Source organism: Columba livia, chromosome 2 (genome assembly GCF_036013475.1).
Source record: "Columba livia isolate bColLiv1 breed racing homer chromosome 2, bColLiv1.pat.W.v2, whole genome shotgun sequence".
In the NCBI taxonomy this organism is placed as follows: domain Eukaryota; kingdom Metazoa; phylum Chordata; class Aves; order Columbiformes; family Columbidae; genus Columba; species Columba livia.
Window position 1 is genome coordinate 163570231 of NC_088603.1, and position 17660 is coordinate 163587890.

Sequence of the window (17660 nt, forward strand, 5' to 3'; positions counted from 1 at the left end):
TGGCTGCTGGGGCAGCCGGTCCTCGTGGTGGAGCTGGAGGGAGCTGGGGGCACATGGGGGGTGGTGCTGGGCAGTGTGGGACAACAGCCTGTGTGCTTCAGGGTGGGGGCAGGACCCTGTTGGTGGGTGTCTGTGGCTGACCCTGCCCCTCGCCCCCAGGCACCCGCTCCTCGCTGAGATCAGCCGTGCTGCTGCACCTACCAGTCTCGTCTCCCAGACGCTTCACCCTGGCACCGCAGCTGCTGCCGCCCATCCCGCCCCCCCGCCGTGAACCAACCCCCTGACAGCCGGGCAGGACGGGGTCCCGGCCCCGGTCCCACCGCCCCGGGCACTGAGCAGGCAGCGGCTGCAATAAATGGCGATGGGAAACCAAGCACCGGTGTGGTCTGAGAGGAGTCCCTGGGGCAGGATGGCAGAAAGCCCCCTGTGTTTGCTTTTTCAGGAGAAAAATAAGTGCTAAAAAGGCGCTTTGGGGGTGCCCAGGTGGATCCAGTTGGTATCCAGGCCCCCCCAGAAGGAGCACGGGGAGCAAACCAGTGGGCACCAGGGCAGAGCCAGCAGAGGCCCATCCTGCCCCCGGGTGGGGCTGAGGTGTCCATGGGCTTCAGAAACACCCCTGGGACTAACTGGGGGGACGGGGTGAGGGGGGAACCAGGGGGCTGTGCAAGAAGCCGGGCTGGCTGTCGGCAGCCGGAGGAGGGGAGCGCTTTGCGCTTTGCTCTGGGTCAGGGGATCCAGAACTGGGGGGACGCAGCAGCTTCGTGCCCCGCCCCGGGGTGCCCACGGCCGCCGTGTGGCAGATGTATTGTTAACCCCGTCTCCCCCCCACTTCCCCCTTTTGCCCCTCCCTCTCCCCCCTTCCCACTCAGGACAGGCGATCCGGAGGGAAAGAAGGACAGAGAGAAGAGAGTTGGAAAAACTGGCAATGTTTTACTAATGCTATATTAAGAGTAGAGAAAATAATACAAAACCAATCCTGAAAGTCTCAGCAACTGCAGAGCCGGCACCTGAAGTCCTGGACTGGACTCTGCAGCCAACCGGAGCTGGATTCAGTCTCTCAGTAGGCCTCAGTTTGCAGGGACGACTAGCAAGGTCCTCTCCTAATGTCACCATAAGCAGAAGGGACGAAAAGGGGCAAAGAGGACAAGATCCTCATGATCTGCCACTTGTATATGAAGTATTCATGTGAAGGGGATGTTATACACGGTTGGTCAGTTTGTTGGTCACCTGTTTCTTGTTGCTCCTCTTGCAAGATGTGAATCTGTCCTTATCAACAAGTAAGCATTCCATTGCAATGTTTATCAAAACATGTATCTGGTTCTCCAGGAAAAGGCAGCTAATATGAAGCTTTAGCTGACAGGCAAATTCATGCTGTCTGCCTATCAGATTGCCGGAGGGGCGGGCGTCGAGGGCTGGGTACTGCGTGCCGCCCGCAGCCAATGATGGTGCGGAAGAGGCGGGCGTTGCGGTGTCCCTACTGCGCATGCCCCAGTTGCGAGCGCTGATAGGCGGAGAGGGAGATGATTGACGTGTCCCGGGGAGCCAACCGGGATGCGGCAAGGGGCGGGTGCTGCAGTCTCCCTAGTGCGCATGCCCAAACCGCGAGCGCTGATAGGTCCGCGGTGTCTCGGTGCCGGGGCCGGGGGGGGAGACCGGGAGCGAACGGGAACGGGGGTCGGGGCGGCTGCGGAGCGCTCGCTGCGGCCGGCGCCCGGGCATCGGGAGGCGGGCGGCTCAGGGCCGCCCTTCGTGAGGTTTCTCGGAGGCGGCAGAAGGGCGGAGGGGAAGGAGGCGACAGCCGGGGACCTCCCGCCGCGGGCGTCTCGGGGGCGCGGCGGCTGTCGGTGCCCGCGGAGCCCGGCGGGACGGCGGGGGAGCGCGAGGGGCACGGAGCGGCGAAAGAGGCGGCAGGTGAGTGCGGCAGCGGCGAGGGTGACCGTGCCGTTGGAACGGGGGGAGCGGGAGGGGCCGGCGCGGCGCGGCGCGGAGGCGTTCGGTTCCGGTTCCCCCCCCCCCAGCCCTTACGGCCGCGCTGGCGAAGCTGCTGGGAGGCGTGCGGTCCGGAGCCGCGTCTCCCTCCGGCGCAGCGCCCGTGCCCGGTGCGGCAGCCCCTCCGGGAGCGGCGCAGCCCCCGTCGGTCGCGGGGACGGTTACAAGCAGAGCTAAGGCGCGGTTGCGGGCGGGCTGGGTGGCGTGGCGAGCGGGGCGCCGCTTCGGCGGGAGCTCGGGGCGAGCCCCGGCGGGTCCCGTGTCCTGCGGCGCGGCTTTCGCGCCGCGGCTCTCTCTGTGCGCTTTTTTGTTTGGTCGCGTTTGTTTTTTGGGTTTTTTTTGGCGGGATTCCCGCGAAACGCGGCACGACCGCTCGCCCGGGGCTGCCGCGGCGGGTCTCAGTGGCGCCGTCCTGTGGGCAAAGCGCGGTACTGCACCCGGCCGCCCCAACGCGGTGCCGCGGCGCGCCTCGGTGCTGCCGCCCTGTGGCGAAACTCGGGTACTGCAGCGCACGGCAAGGGGGGGGGGGCAGAGACGCCGATCGAGCCGCGGGGGTTCGCGGTCGGGTCTGTGCGTGCCGGTGTCCGTCCCCCCCGACGGGGGTCAGGTCCCCATTTGTGTGAAAACGACATCCCTCCCTCGGTGCCTCCTTAAACGTTTAACGATGTAAATATTGCTCCTGCTAACGTTGTCGGCGCGGCTTCTTTCCTCAGTGGATCCGTCTGGCAGTCGGTGGCCCACGGTTGCTCGGCAACAGCAGAAGCGGATTGAAGGGACCGGCCGCTGGAGGATGCCGAAGCCTCCCGGGTCAGCGATGGGAGCAGCTTTGCGTAAAGCGAGGGGTACGTGAAGCCGGGCGTGCGGTGCCGACCGCCCAGCAGGTAAGGGAAGCTAAAGCTTTACCTCCAGGGACTTCTGCCCAGAAAGCTGAAGCAATTGCTCTCGCGTGAGCTGTAGAGTTACGCAAAGAGAAGAAGATTAGTAGCTGCACTGATTCTAAGCAGGTTTCTTGAAGGGTGCGGGCCCTTGAAGCCGTTTGAAAAGAATAAAGTGTATTAACGGCACAAGGGAGGCAGATTAAACGTGATGCTCCGGTTGCTGGAAGCTGTGCTCTTGCTAGGAGAGTTGCCGTCACGCGTTGCAACGGGCCTCAGAAGGGAAACGCTGCTCAGGAAACTGGCAATAAATTGGCAGGCGCCGCTGTCAAACCAGCCACCGAAAGGACAGAGACCGGTACGGAAGCCGCGTCTCTGAGCCCAGGTGGCCGTGTCCTCCAGCCAACGTCAGGAAACTGTAACAAAGAGGATAAGCAATTAATAGGAGATCTATAGCCCGATCAGAATTAGGGTCCAAAGGAGCCGTCACCGGCGACGGGAGAGCAGCGGCGCCTCGCGGCGCGAGGAGCTGACGCGCTCTGTCGAGATCGGACGAACAGGTAAGAGCGAATTTAGAAGCTCTGTGCGAACGAGGCAATGGGAAACGTGCCTAGAAAACCATCTTGATGGTGCACGCGGGGTACAGACAAGAGCAGCCGGACGAGGGAAACGTACCAGGACAACGCTGGCAAAGGGAGTTCTCCGAGCTGCCTGGAAAAGGGGGGTGTCGATACCGGCCGGCACGAACGGCTCCCTTCTCGGGTCGGCCGGAAGCGTTGCCGTGCCGGGGGGCGGCTGCCGGCCTGCGGGCCGGGGCTGCGGCTGTTTGGGGCGCTGCCCCCGCTTTGTTTTCCTCGGGGAGCCCCCCCACGTTCGGGGGCTTGTGGGACGTGCACGTGCGAATGACACGGTGTTCCCAGCTGCTCTGTTCTCTGCCTTGTTTTTTCAGGTGCCTGTCCCTGTTTTCTGTTCCCGCTTTTGAAGAGAAGCTGCCGAGTCAGCGTACGCTGCGGTGAAGTTCTACAAGATGCGGCCCTCAGGAACCGGTTGACGTGAGGGAAATGCTTTCTGACCGCCTGCGCGGTGAGGGGACGGTTTTCACCTTTTAGCTCCTTCTGCACGACAAGAGGGAGACGGAAGGTTAAGTAACACGTTGTTTAGGAGCTGAGAGCTTAGTTTGTATTTAACTAATAATTAAGAGACGTGTTGTCAGCGAGAAACTAAACGATTACAACTAACCTCATCAAATGAAGTAAAGACAGGCCAGCCAGGCGTGGTGGTGGAGTTGCTCTCTATGTGAGAGAGCAGCTACAGTGTACTAAATTCTGCCCAGGAGCGGATGAGGAGCGAGTTGAGAGTGTATGGGTCAGGATCAAGGGGCAGGCTGGCAGGGGTGACACTGCTGTGGGCGTCTGTTGCAGGCCACCAGATCAGGCTGAGGAAGCTGATGAGGCCTTCTATGGGCAGCTGAGAGCGGCCTCACGGTCACAGGCCCTGGTTGTTGTGGGGGATTTTAAGTTCCCTGCTGTTTGCTGGAAGGACCGTTCAGCCAGCCAGCCACAGTCCAGGAGGTTCCTGCCGTGCATCGGTGAGAACTGCCTCATGCAGGTGGTGGAGGAGCCGACTGGGAGAGGTGCACTGCTGGATCTCATCCTTGCTAGCAAGGAGGGTCTGGTCGAAGCAGGAAAGGTTGAGGGCTGCCTGGGCTGCAGTGACCACGAGAAGGTGGAGTTCAGCATCTTGGGTGGCAGGAACAGAACAGCAAGTAGAATTGCAGCCCTGGACTTTAGCAGGGCCAACTTTGGCCTTTTCAAGCAATTGCTGGGGGAAATCCCACGGGCAAGACTGCTTGAAGGAAAAGGGGCCCGAGATAGCTGGGTTGCATTCAGAGATTGCTTCTTCCACGCTCAGGATCAGAGCATCCCCACACGAAGGGAGTCAAGGAAGGGAGCCAGGAGGCCTGCGTGGTTGAACAGGGATCTGTTGGGTATGCTCAAGCAGAAGAGGAGAGTTTGCAGGTCATGGAGGCAGGGGCTGGCCACTTGGGAGGAATATAAGGCTGCTGTTAGAGGATGTAGGAAGGCAGCTAGGATAGCCAAGGCCCCCTAGAATTACAGCTGGCGAGAGGGGTCAAGGACAGCAAAAAGAACTTTTTCAAATACATAGCAGATAAAACTAACACCAGAGGCAATGTAGGCCCACTGATGAACGGGGTGGGTGCCCTGGTGGCAGAAGATACAGAGGAGGCAGAATTCCTGAATGCCTTCTTTGTCTCTGTCTACTCTGCCGGAGGCCGTCCTGGGGAGCCCTGTACCCCTGAGACCCCGGATGAAGCCAGGTCAGTGGAGGAGTTTGCTTTAGTCGATGAGGACTGGGTTAGGGAGCAGTTAAATAGTCTGGACATCCATAAATCCACGGGTCCGGAGGGGATGCACCCGCGGGTGCTGAGGGAGCCGGCTGAAGTCACTGCTGGACCGCTCTCCGTCATGTTTGCCAAGTCTTGGGAAACGGGGGAGGTGCCCGAGGATTGGAGGAAAGCGAATGTCACTGCAGTCTTCAAAAAGGGCAAGAAGGAGGACCCGGGTAATTAGAGACCGGTCAGCCTCACCTCTGTCCCTGGGAAAGTAATGGAACAGCTTCGTCTAGACAATAGAGCAGTGAGGTGGGTTGCAAACTGGCTTAAGGAGAGAAGCCAGAGAGCGGTAGTCAATGGTGCGGAGTCCAGCTGGAGGCCAGTATCCAGTGCAGTGCCTCAGGGGTCAGCGCTGGGGCCAATGTTATTCAGTATATTCATTAACGATTTGGACGAGGGAATAGAGTGCACTATCGGCAAGTTTGCTGATGACACCAAGCTGGGAGGGGTGGCTGACACGCCAGAAGGCTGTGCTGCCATCAGAGACCTGGACAGGCTGGAGAGTTGGGCGGGGAGTAACCTGATGAAATTTGACAAGGGCAAGTGTAGAGTCCTGCACCTGGGCAGGAACAACCCCAGGTTCCAGTATAGGTTGGGAAATTACATATTAGAGAGCAGTGGAGGGGAAAGGGACCTGGGGGTCCTGGGGACAGCAAGGTGACCATGAGCCAGCCCTGTGCCCTTGTGGCCAGGAAGGCCAATGGCATCCTGGGGTGTATTAGAAGGGGGGTGGTCAGTAGGTGGAGAGAGGTCCTCCTTCCCCTCTGCTCCGCCCTGGTGAGACCGCATCTGGAATATTGTGTCCAGTTGTGGCCCCTCAGTTCCAGCAGGACAGGGAACTGCTGGAGAGGGTCCAGCGTAGGGCAACGAAGATGATTAAGGGAGTGGAGCATCTCCCGTGTGAGGAAAGGCTGAGGGAGCTGGGGCTCTTTAGTTTGGAGAAGAGGAGACTAAGGGGGGACCTTATCAATGTTTATAAATATATAAAGGGTGAGTGCCATGAGGATGGAGCCAGGCTTTTCTCGGTGGCAAACAACGATAGGACAAGGGGTAATGGGATCAAGCTGGAACACAAGAGGTTCCGCTTAAATTTGAGAAGAAACTTCTTCTCAGTGAGGGTGGCAGAGCCTGGCCCAGGCTGCCCAGGGAGGTTGCGGAGCCTCCTTCTCTGGAGACATTCAAAACCCGCCTGGACGTGCTCCTGTGCGACCTCACCTGGGCGTTCCTGCTCCATGGGGGGATTGGACTGGATGATCTTTTGAGGTCCCTTCCCGTCCCAAACATACTGTGATACTGTGAAGAGTGCGGCTTAGCAGCGCTGCTGACTCTGCCGTCCCGTTCCCTTCCCCGTTTCAGCCGGCGAGGCGGCCGGAGGACCCGCTCTGTGCGGCCGCGGGGCCCGCGGAGTCGAGGGCTCTGTCGGCGCGCCCCGGGGGTTTCTCTGGAGAGACTCCTCGTCTCGGTCGCGTCGCGGCGGGGACGGACGAGGACCTCTGGCGAGGGGTCTTTCTGCGCTGGGAGCCGGGACCGGGCACGCGCTCGCGGGGCGTCCGTAAGTCGCGGTACGGAATTTAGGCAGGATAGCGCGCACGGGCTTGCGAGCGCCTTACAGGCGTGCGGTGGTTGCTCGTGCGGCCAGCTTTTGGTGTCGGTTGTTCCGGCGCTCCGTCGCGGTGTAGAGCCGGCCCCGTACGTAGCGGTGAGGCGTACCGCAGTTCGGTTTGATTCTCGGATAGGCCTCGGCTCTGACTGTGCACTCGAACGCCAAAACCTACAGCGGAAGCTGCGGTGGCTTTAGCGTGCAAGGGGCGCGAGCGCCGTGAAGCCGCCCGTGTGGCCGAGCGTCCCGATCGCGGCGCTGAGCGTTAGGCGGACTTGAGCCGCGTGCCGGAATGGTTTTGTTTTGGAGAGGGCGGGATAAACTTGGAGCACAACTTGTGAGTGCGGTACGTCGTGGGCAGGTTTTAGTATTGCCTGTGGAGTGCCGCTAGAAGCGTTCGTAGTTCTTGCTTGTCTCTGTTACAAGATGAGCCGTGTCGTCCTGCGTGACGCGTAACGGGAGGACGGCGCGGTAGCGGTGCTCTGCACAAGAGCCCGTTGGGGGGTATTTTAGCTCGCGGGAAAGGGATTGGGGAACCACCTGGTGGGAATGCGAGGAGAGCAGCCCTGGCGGAATCTGAGGAGCCGAGGCCGTTGTACAAATTGGACAAGGAAGGAAAGGCTGCGGGCAAAGCGCGGTGCTGCACCCGGCCGCCCCAACGCGGAACTCTAATGTGGAATTCCTGTGTTTCAGAGGGGGAGCTGTGACCGCCCCGTGCTCAGCAGACCCCCCAGCCCGGGTGGGGGGAGCAGCGCCGGAGCGGGAGACGCGGCTCCGTCCTCCGTCCCCAGCGTGCCGGGGGGCGGCTCCCGGCCTGTGGGACGTGGCTGCGGCTGTTCGGGGCGCTGCCCCCCCATGTTTGGGCGCTCTGGTATGTACATAGGTAAATGGCGTTTTAAAGTAATGTGCTGCCCGCTGGGGCTGTTTTCCTTTTCTACCTTTTTTTTTTGAGTGAATAAATGGGGGGACTCGGGGGGTGACGATGACGTTACTGGAGGAGCAGGCCGGTGAGAGATGGGGGCTTTCAGCCCCAAAATGCCTGAACAGTCATGGGTGGGGTGTTTAGTGGTACTGTGGGGAGGAGAAATTTCTCCCTGTCCGTTGCAGAGAAAACAGAACAATCCCACATCAAAGCTGTCCTAGAGAAGTACTTGCTGTTTGTCATTGCGGTTCTAGAGCAGCCCGATGTGCTGTTAAAGGTTGTGGTGGTGCGGGTCAGGGATCCCCAGGCTGTGCCGAGACCGCAGGACGGCTGCTGGTGGAACAAAGTCAAGGACAACTTCTCAGAGTAAGAACCTCTCTATTTGTTCTCCTCGGGACACATCCCTTTGCCTCTGGACCCCTCACAAGCTCACTCGCCACCTTGTTCCCTCAGAAACCCGTTTCCTCCCAGTTCCTCTGCGATTGCCCTGCCTGCCTTTGGGTCCCTGCAGGCTCGTTGGTGGCATCACGGTGCCTGTTTGACCTTTTGCCCCGTTAAATTCCCCTCTTTTCTCTCTTCCCCTCAAAACTTCCCCGGTTGCTCTTGTCACATCCCAGAGGCCCCATTTTCCCCTCTTGTCTCCTCTCAGGACCCCCCATCTGTTGGCCCCTGTCGAGGGTTTAGACTGCGGGGTGACAGTAAAACCCTGGCAGATGTATTGTTAACCCCGTCTCCCCCCCACTTCCCCCTTTTGCCCCTCCCTCTCCCCCCTTCCCACTCAGGACAGGCGATCCGGAGGGAAAGAAGGACAGAGAGAAGAGAGTTGGAAAAACTGGCAATGTTTTACTAATGCTATATTAAGAGCAGAGAAAATAATACAAAACCAATCCTGAAAGTCTCAGCAACTGCAGAGCCGGCACCTGAAGTCCTGGACTGGACTCTGCAGCCAACCGGAGCTGGATTCAGTCTCTCAGCAGGCCTCAGTTTGCAGGGACGACTAGCAAGGTCCTCTCCTAATGTCACCATAAGCAGAAGGGACGAAAAGGGACAAAGAGGACAAGATCCTCATGATCTGCCACTTCTATATGAAGTATTCATGTGAAGGGGATGTTATACACGGTTGGTCAGTTTGTTGGTCACCTGTTTCTTGTTGCTCCTCTTGCAAGATGTGAATCTGTCCTTATCAACAAGTAAGCATTCCATTGCAGTGTTTATCAAAACATGTATGTATCTGGTTCTCCAGGAAAAGGCAGCTAATATGAAGCTTTAGCTGACAGGCAAATTCATGCTGTCTGCCTATCAGATTGCCGGAGGGGCGGGCGTCGAGGGCTGGGTACTGCGTGCCGCCCGCAGCCAATGATGGTGCGGAAGAGGCGGGCGTTGCGGTGTCCCTACTGCGCATGCCCCAGTCGCGAGCCCTGATAGGCGGAGAGGGAGATGATTGACGTGTCCCGGGGAGCGAACCGGGATGCGGCAAGGGGCGGGTGCTGCAGTCTCCCTAGTGCGCATGCCCAAACCGCGAGCGCTGATAGGTCCGCGGTGTCTCGGTGCCGGGGCCGGGGGGGGAGACCGGGAGCGAACGGGAACGGGGGTCGGGGCGGCTGCGGAGCGCTCGCTGCGGCCGGCGCCCGGGCATCGGGAGGCGGGCGGCTCAGGACCGCCCTTCGTGAGGTTTCCCGGAGGCGGCAGGAGGGCGGAGGGGAAGGAGGGGACAGCCGGGGACCTCCCGCTGCGCGCGTGTCCGGGGCGCGGCGGCTGTCGGTGCCCGCGGAGCCCGGCGGGACGGCGGGGGAGCGCGAGGGGCACGGAGCGGCGAAAGAGGCGGCAGGTGAGTGCGGCAGCGGCGAGGGTGACCGTGCCGTTGGAACGGGGGGAGCGGGAGGGGCCGGCGCGGCGCGGCGCGGAGGCGTTCGGTTCCGGTTCCCCCCCCCCCGCCCTTACGGCCGCGCTGGCGAAGCTGCTGGGAGGCGTGCGGTCCGGAGCCGCGTCTCCCTCCGGCGCAGCGCCCGTGCCCGGTGCGGCAGCCCCTCCGGGAGCGGCGCAGCCCCCGTCGGTCGCGGGGACGGTTACAAGCAGAGCTAAGGCGCGGTTGCGGGCGGGCTGGGTGGCGTGGCGAGCGGGGCGCCGCTTCGGCGGGAGCTCGGGGCGAGCCCCGGCGGGTTCCGTGTCCTGCGGCGCGGCTTTCGCGCCGCGGCTCTCTCTGTGCGCTTTTTTGTTTGGTCGCGTTTGCTTTTTGGGTTTTTTTTGGCGGGATTCCCGCGAAACGCGGCACGAGCGCTCGCCCGGGGCTGCCGCGGCGGGTCTCAGTGGCGCCGTCCTGTGGGCAAAGCGCGGTACTGCACCCGGCCGCCCCAACGCGGTGCCGCGGCGCGCCTCGGTGCTGCCGCCCTGTGGCGAAACTCGGGTACTGCAGCGCACGGCAAGGGGGGGGGGCAGAGACGCCGATCGAGCCGCGGGGGTTCGCGGTCGGGTCTGTGCGTGCCGGTGTCCGTCCCCCCCGACGGGGGTCAGGTCCCCATTGGTGTGCAAACGACACCCCTCCCTCGGTGCCTCCTTAAACGTTTAATGATGTAAATACTGCTCCTGCTAACGTTGTCGGCGCGGCTTCTTTCCTCAGGGGATCCGTCCGGCAGTCGGTGGCCCACGGTTGCTCGGCAACAGCAGAAGCGGATTGAAGGGACCGGCCGCTGGAGGATGCCGAAGCCTCCCGGGTCAGCGATGGGAGCAGCTTTGCGTAAAGCGAGGGGTACGTGAAGCCGGGCGTGCGGTGCCGACCGCCCAGCAGGTAAGGGAAGCTATAGCTTTACCTCCAGGGACTTCTGCCCAGAAAGCTGAAGCAATTGCTCTCGCGTGAGCTGTAGAGTTACGCAAAGAGAAGAAGATTAGTAGCTGCACTGATTCTAAGCAGGTTTCTTGAAGGGTGCGGGCCCTTGAAGCCGTTTGAAAAGAATAAAGTGTATTAACGGCACAAGGGAGGCAGATTAAACGTGATGCTCCGGTTGCTGGAAGCTGTGCTGTTGCTAGGAGAGTTGCCGTCACGCGTTGCAACGGGCCTCAGAAGGGAAACGCTGCTCAGGAAACTGGCAATAAATTGGCAGGCGCCGCTGTAAAACCAGCCACCGAGAGGACAGAGACCGGTACGGAAGCCGCGTCTGTGAGCCCAGGTGGCCGTGTCCTCCAGCCAACGTCAGGAAACTGTAACAAAGAGCATAAGCAATTAATAGGAGATTAATAGCCCGATCAGAATTAGGGTCCAAAGGAGCCGTCACCGGCGACGGGAGAGCAGCGGCGCCTCGCGGCGCGAGGAGCTGACGCGCTCTGTCGAGATCGGACGAACAGGTAAGAGCGAATTTAGAAGCCCTGTGCGAACGAGGCAATGGGAAACGTGCCTAGAAAACCGTCTTGATGGTGCACACGGGGTACAGACAAGAGCAGCCGGACGAGGGAAACGTACCAGGACGACGCTGGCAAAGGGAGTTCTCCGAGCTGCCTGGAAAAGGGGGGTGTCGATACCGGCCGGCACGAACGGCTCCCTTCTCGGGTCGGCCGGAAGCGTTGCCGTGCCGGGGGGCGGCTGCCGGCCTGCGGGCCGGGGCTGCGGCTGTTTGGGGCGCTGCCCCCGCTTTGTTTTCCTCAGGGAGCCCCCCCACGTTCGGGGGCTTGTGGGACGTGCACGTGCGAATGACACGGTGTTCCCAGCTGCTCTGTTCTCTGCCTTGTTTTTTCAGACGCCTGTCCCTGTTTTCTCTTCCCGCTTTTGAAGAGAAGCTGCCGAGTCAGCGTACGCTGCGGTGAAGTTCTACAAGATGCGGCCCTCAGGAACCGGTTGACGTGAGGGAAATGCTTTCTGACCGCCTGCGCGGTGAGGGGACGTTTTTCACCTTTTAGCTCCTTCTGCACGACAAGAGGGAGACGGAAGGTTAAGTAACACGTTGTTTAGGAGCTGAGAGCTTAGTTTGTATTTAACTAATAATTAAGAGACGTGTTGTCAGCGAGAAACTAAACGATTACAACTAACCTCATCAAATGAAGTAAAGACAGGCCAGCCAGGCGTGGTGGTGGAGTTGCTCTCTATGTGAGAGAGCAGCTACAGTGTACTAAATTCTGCCCGGGAGCGGATGAGGAGCGAGTTGAGAGTGTATGGGTCAGGATCAAGGGGCAGGCTGGCAGGGGTGACACTGCTGTGGGCGTCTGTTGCAGGCCAGCAGATCAGGCTGAGGAAGCTGATGAGGCCTTCTATGGGCAGCTGAGAGCGGCCTCACGGTCACAGGCCCTGGTTGTTGTGGGGGATTTTAAGTTCCCTGCTGTTTGCTGGAAGGACCGTTCAGCCAGCCAGCCACAGTCCAGGAGGTTCCTGCCGTGCATCGGTGAGAACCGCCTCATGCAGGTGGTGGAGGAGCCGACTGGGAGAGGTGCACTGCTGGATCTCATCCTCGCTAGCAAGGAGGGTCTGGTCGAAGCAGGAAAGGTTGAGGGCTGCCTGGGTTGCAGTGACCACGAGAAGGTGGAGTTCAGCATCTTGGGTGGCAGGAACAGAACAGCAAGTAGAATTGCAGCCCTGGACTTTAGCAGGGCTAACTTTGGCCTTTTCAAGCAATTGCTGGGGGAAATCCCACGGGCAAGACTGCTTGAAGGAAAAGGGGCCCGAGATAGCTGGGTTGCATTCAGAGATTGCTTCTTCCACGCTCAGGATCAGAGCATCCCCACACGAAGGGAGTCAAGGAAGGGAGCCAGGAGGCCTGCGTGGTTGAACAGGGATCTGTTGGGTATGCTCAAGCAGAAGAGGAGAGTTTGCAGGTCATGGAGGCAGGGGCTGGCCACTTGGGAGGAATATAAGGCTGCTGTTAGAGGATGCAGGAAGGCAGCTAGGATAGCCAAGGCCCCCTAGAATTACAGCTGGCGAGAGGGGTCAAGGACAGCAAAAAGAGCTTTTTCAAATCCATAGCAGATAAAACTAACACCAGAGGCAATGTAGGCCCACTGATGAACGGGGTGGGTGCCCTGGTGGCAGAAGATACAGAGGAGGCAGAATTCCTGAATGCCTTCTTTGTCTCTGTCTGCTCTGCCGGAGGCCGTCCTGGGGAGCCCTGTACCCCTGAGACCCCGGATGAAGCCAGGTCAGTGGAGGAGTTTGCTTTAGTCGATGAGGACTGGGTTAGGGAGCAATTAAATAGTCTGGACATCCATAAATCCACGGGTCCGGATGGGATGCACCCGCGGGTGCTGAGGGAGCCGGCTGAAGTCACTGCTGGACCGCTCTCCGTCATCTTTGCCAAGTCTTGGGAAACGGGGGAGGTGCCCGAGGACTGGAGGAAAGCGAATGTCACTGCAGTCTTCAAAAAGGGCAAGAAGGAGGACCCGGGTAATTACAGACCGGTCAGCCTCAGCTCTGTCCCTGGGAAAGTAATGGAACAGCTTCGTCTAGACAATAGAGCAGTGAGGTGGGTTGCAAACTGGCTTAAGGAGAGAAGCCAGAGAGTGGTAGTCAATGGTGCGGAGTCCAGCTGGAGGCCAGTATCCAGTGCAGTGCCTCAGGGGTCAGCGCTGGGGCCAATGTTATTCAATATATTCATTAACGATTTGGACGAGGGAATAGAGTGCACTATCGGCGAGTTTGCTGATGACACCAAGCTGGGAGGGGTGGCTGACACGCCAGAAGGCTGTGCTGCCATCAGAGACCTGGACAGGCTGGAGAGTTGGGCGGGGAATAACCTGATGAAATTTGACAAGGGCAAGTGTAGAGTCCTGCACCTGGGCAGGAACAACCCCAGGTTCCAGTATAGGTTGGGAAATTACATGTTAGAGAGCAGTGTAGGGGAAAGGGACCTGGGGGTCCTGTTGGACAACAGGATGACCATGAGCCAGCCCTGGGCCCTTGTGGCCAGGAAGGCCAATGGCATCCTGGGGTGTATTAGAAGGGGGGTGGTTAGTAGGTTGAGAGAGGTTCTCCTTCCCCTCTGCTCCGCCCTGGTGAGACCGCATCTGGAATATTGTGTCCAGTTGTGGCCCCTCAGTTCCAGCAGGACAGGGAACTGCTGGAGAGGGTCCAGCGTAGGGCAACCAAGATGATTAAGGGAGTGGAGCATCTCCCGTGTGAGGAAAGGCTGAGGGAGCTGGGGCTCTTTAGTTTGGAGAAGAGGAGACTAAGGGGGGACCTTATCAATGTTTATAAATATATAAAGGGTGAGTGCCATGAGGACGGAGCCAGGCTCCTCTCGGTGGCAAACAACGATAGGACAAGGGGTAATGGGATCAAGCTGGAACACAAGAGGTTCCACTTAAATTTGAGAAGAAACTTCTTCTCAGTGAGGGTGGCAGAGCCTGGCCCAGGCTGCCCAGGGGGGTTGCGGAGCCTCCTTCTCTGGAGACATTCAAAACCCGCCTGGACATGCTCCTGTGCGACCTCACCTGGGCGTTCCTGCTCCATGGGGGGATTGGACTGGATGATCTTTTGAGGTCCCTTCCCGTCCCAAACATACAGTGATACTGTGAAGAATGCGGCTTAGCAGCGCTGCTGACTCTGCCGTCCCGTTCCCTTCCCCGTTTCAGCCGGCGAGGCGGCCGGAGGACCCGCTCTGTGCGGCCGCGGGGCCCGCGGAGTCGAGGGCTCTGTCGGCGCGCCCCGGGGGTTTCTCTGGAGAGACTCCTCGTCTCGGTCGCGTCGCGGCGGGGACGGACGAGGACCTCTGGCGAGGGGTCTTTCTGCGCTGGGAGCCGGGACCGGGCACGCGCTCGCGGGGCGTCCGTAAGTCGCGGTACGGAATTTAGGCAGGATAGCGCGCACGGGCTTGCGAGCGCCTTACAGGCGTGCGGTGGTTGCTCGTGCGGCCAGCTTTTGGTGTCGGTTGTTCCGGCGCTCCGTCGCGGTGTAGAGCCGGCCCCGTACGTAGCGGTGAGGCGTACCGCAGTTCGGTTTGATTCTCGGATAGGCCTCGGCTCTGACTGTGCACTCGAACGCCAAAACCTACAGCGGAAGCTGCGGTGGCTTTAGCGTGCAAGGGGCGCGAGCGCCGTGAAGCCGCCCGTGTGGCCGAGCGTCCCGATCGCGGCGCTGAGCGTTAGACGGACTTGAGCCGCGTGCCGGAATTGTTTTGTTTTGGAGAGGGCGGGATAAACTTGGAGCACAACTTGTGAGTGCGGTACGTCGTGGGCAGGTTTTAGTATTGCCTGTGGAGTGCCGCTAGAAGCGTTCGTAGTTCTTGCTTGTCTCTGTTACTAGATGAGCCGTGTCGTCCTGCGTGACGCGTAACGGGAGGACGGCGCGGTAGCGGTGCTCTGCACAAGAGCCCGTTGGGGGTATTTTAGCTCGCGGGAAAGGGATTGGGGAACCACCTGGTGGGAATGCGAGGAGAGCAGCCCTGGCGGAATCTGAGGAGCCGAGGCCGTTGTATAAATTGGACAAGGAAGGAAAGGCTGCGGGCACAGCGCGGTGCTGCACCCGGCCGCCCCAACGCGGAACTCTAATGTGGAATTCCTGTGTTTCAGAGGGGGAGCTGTGACCGCCCCGTGCTCAGCAGACCCCCCAGCCCGGGTGGGGGGAGCAGCGCCGGAGCGGGAGACGCGGCTCCGTCCTCCGTCCCCAGCGTGCCGGGGGGCGGCTGCCGGCCTGTGGGACGTGGCTGCGGCTGTTCGGGGCGCTGCCCCCCATGTTTGGGCGCTCTGGTATGTACATAGGTAAATGGCGTTTTAAAGTAATGTGCTGCCCGCTGGGGCTGTTTTCCTTTTCTACCTTTTTTTTTTGAGTGAATAAATGGGGGGACTCGGGGGGTGACGATGACGTTACTGGAGGAGCAGGCCGGTGAGAGATGGGGGCTTTCAGCCCCAAAATGCCTGAACAGTCATGGGTGGGGTGTTTAGTGGTACTGTGGGGAGGAGAAATTTCTCCCTGTCCGTTGCAGAGAAAACAGAACAATCCCACATCAAAGCTGTCCTAGAGAAGTACTTGCTGTTTGTCATTGCGGTTCTAGAGCAGCCCGATGTGCTGTTAAAGGTTGTGGTGGTGCGGGTCAGGGATCCCCAGGCTGTGCCGAGACCGCAGGACGGCTGCTGGTGGAACAAAGTCAAGGACAACTTCTCAGAGTAAGAACCTCTCTATTTGTTCTCCTCAGGACACATCCCTTTGCCTCTGGACCCCTCACAAGCTCACTCGCCACCTTGTTCCCTCAGAAACCCGTTTCCTCCCAGTTCCTCTGCGATTACCCTGCCTGCCTTTGGGTCCCTGCAGGCTCGTTGGTGGCATCACGGTGCCTGTTTGACCTTTTGCCCCGTTAAATTCCCCTCTTTTCTCTCTTCCCCTCAAAACTTCCCCGGTTGCTCTTGTCACATCCCAGAGGCCTCATTTTCCCCTCTTGTCTCCTCTCAGGACCCCCCATCTGTTGGCCCCTGTCGAGGGTTTAGATTGCGGGGTGACAGTAAAACCCTGGCAGATGTATTGTTAACCCCGTCTCCCCCCCACTTCCCCCTTTTGCCCCTCCCTCTCCCCCCTTCCCACTCAGGACAGGCGATCCGGAGGGAAAGAAGGACAGAGAGAAGAGAGTTGGAAAAACTGGCAATGTTTTACTAATGCTATATTAAGAGTAGAGAAAATAATACAAAACCAATCCTGAAAGTCTCAGCAACTGCAGAGCCGGCACCTGAAGTCCTGGACTGGACTCTGCAGCCAACCGGAGCTGGATTCAGTCTCTCAGCAGGCCTCAGTTTGCAGGGACGACTAGCAAGGTCCTCTCCTAATGTCACCATAAGCAGAAGGGACGAAAAGGGACAAAGAGGACAAGATCCTCATGATCTGCCACTTCTATATGAAGTATTCATGTGAAGGGGATGTTATACACGGTTGGTCAGTTTGTTGGTCACCTGTTTCTTGTTGCTCCTCTTGCAAGATGTGAATCTGTCCTTATCAACAAGTAAGCATTCCATTGCAATGTTTATCAAAACATGTATGTGTCTGGTTCTCCAGGAAAATGCAGCTAATATGAAGCTTTAGCTGACAGGCAAATTCACTGAAAGAGAAACTTGTTTTTTAATGAAACCAGGACAGCCCCCACCCCAATCCCCTCAGGACTCCTCTGATTCCCATCTGCTCCTCTCAGGACAGCTGAGCTTGTCTTTTGGGGCCCCTGAGAGCCCCCATTTACCTTCTTTTACCTACCTTTGTTGTTGTTCCCAGCCTATCCTGGTGTTTTCCATCCTTCAGGACTTACTTATTACTGTTGTGAGAGTCCGAGAGAAAAGGAGGAGTGTCTGTGACTTACAGCTGTCGTTGTTGATCTACAGTGTTTTAGAGACGGATTCTTGCAGGATCTATTTCTGGTTCGTCCTTCACTCCTCCCCAGACCGCAGCGCTGGTCCGAGTTCCCCAGCACACGTGTGTGTGTCCAGCCGGGTACGCTGGGGGAGCGCGTCAGGGCGGGCAGACGGCTGAATGGACGCGCTGTCAGCGACTGCGGAACGAGCTGGGGCTGCTTTGACCGTGTCCAGCCTTGTGCGTGTGGTTTGTTTTCACTTGCAGGCTGAAACAGCAGTTTCCTTAATTAAAAACACCCCAACATGTGCCCCGGCCCCCAACAAAAATAACGCCAAAAATGCCACTGAAAGAAACAGAGGGAGTTTTTAAAAAATTTCCTTTAGCTTTCTCCCCCCTCCACCCCTACCCTGCTGCGTTCAGTGCAGTGAATGACCGTGAGGAGATGGCTGTGGATCTGGCTGTTGAAGGGTGTGTGAAGGAGAAGGAGGTGTGTGTAGAGCAGGATTGGTGGTGGAGGTGAGTGCAGCCGGTTCGGGTGTGGGGCTGTAAATTCTTTTTGGAGGCTTCCTAGTTTCTGGTGTCACCTGTGGGGTGAAGTGTGACTCTGTGTGCAGGTT

The 17660-nt window shown here is 59.2% G+C and overlaps 1 protein-coding gene across 12 annotated transcripts in view; it reads left to right on the forward strand.

Annotated features, from left to right (window-relative positions):
* The window catches only part of LOC135578760 (uncharacterized), a 37819-nt gene that overhangs the window by 11542 nt on the left and 8617 nt on the right, over positions 1 to 17660 (forward strand). For 7 of the 12 annotated variants that reach the window (XM_065054797.1, XM_065054798.1, XM_065054800.1 and 4 more), the window contains 6 exons: positions 160 to 1911; positions 2703 to 4004; positions 7571 to 15461; positions 15767 to 15878; positions 16993 to 17280; positions 17427 to 17559. In XM_065054797.1, the coding sequence (XP_064910869.1) occupies positions 160 to 284 (125 nt within the window). In that variant the 3' untranslated portion in view covers positions 285 to 1911; positions 2703 to 4004; positions 7571 to 15461; ... (1 more) ...; positions 16993 to 17280; positions 17427 to 17559. The remainder of the gene's footprint in view (positions 1 to 159; positions 1912 to 2702; positions 4005 to 7570; positions 15462 to 15766; positions 15879 to 16992; positions 17281 to 17426; positions 17560 to 17660) is intronic. The other 5 variants (XM_065054795.1, XM_065054796.1, XM_065054793.1 and 2 more) reach the window with 5 other exon arrangements.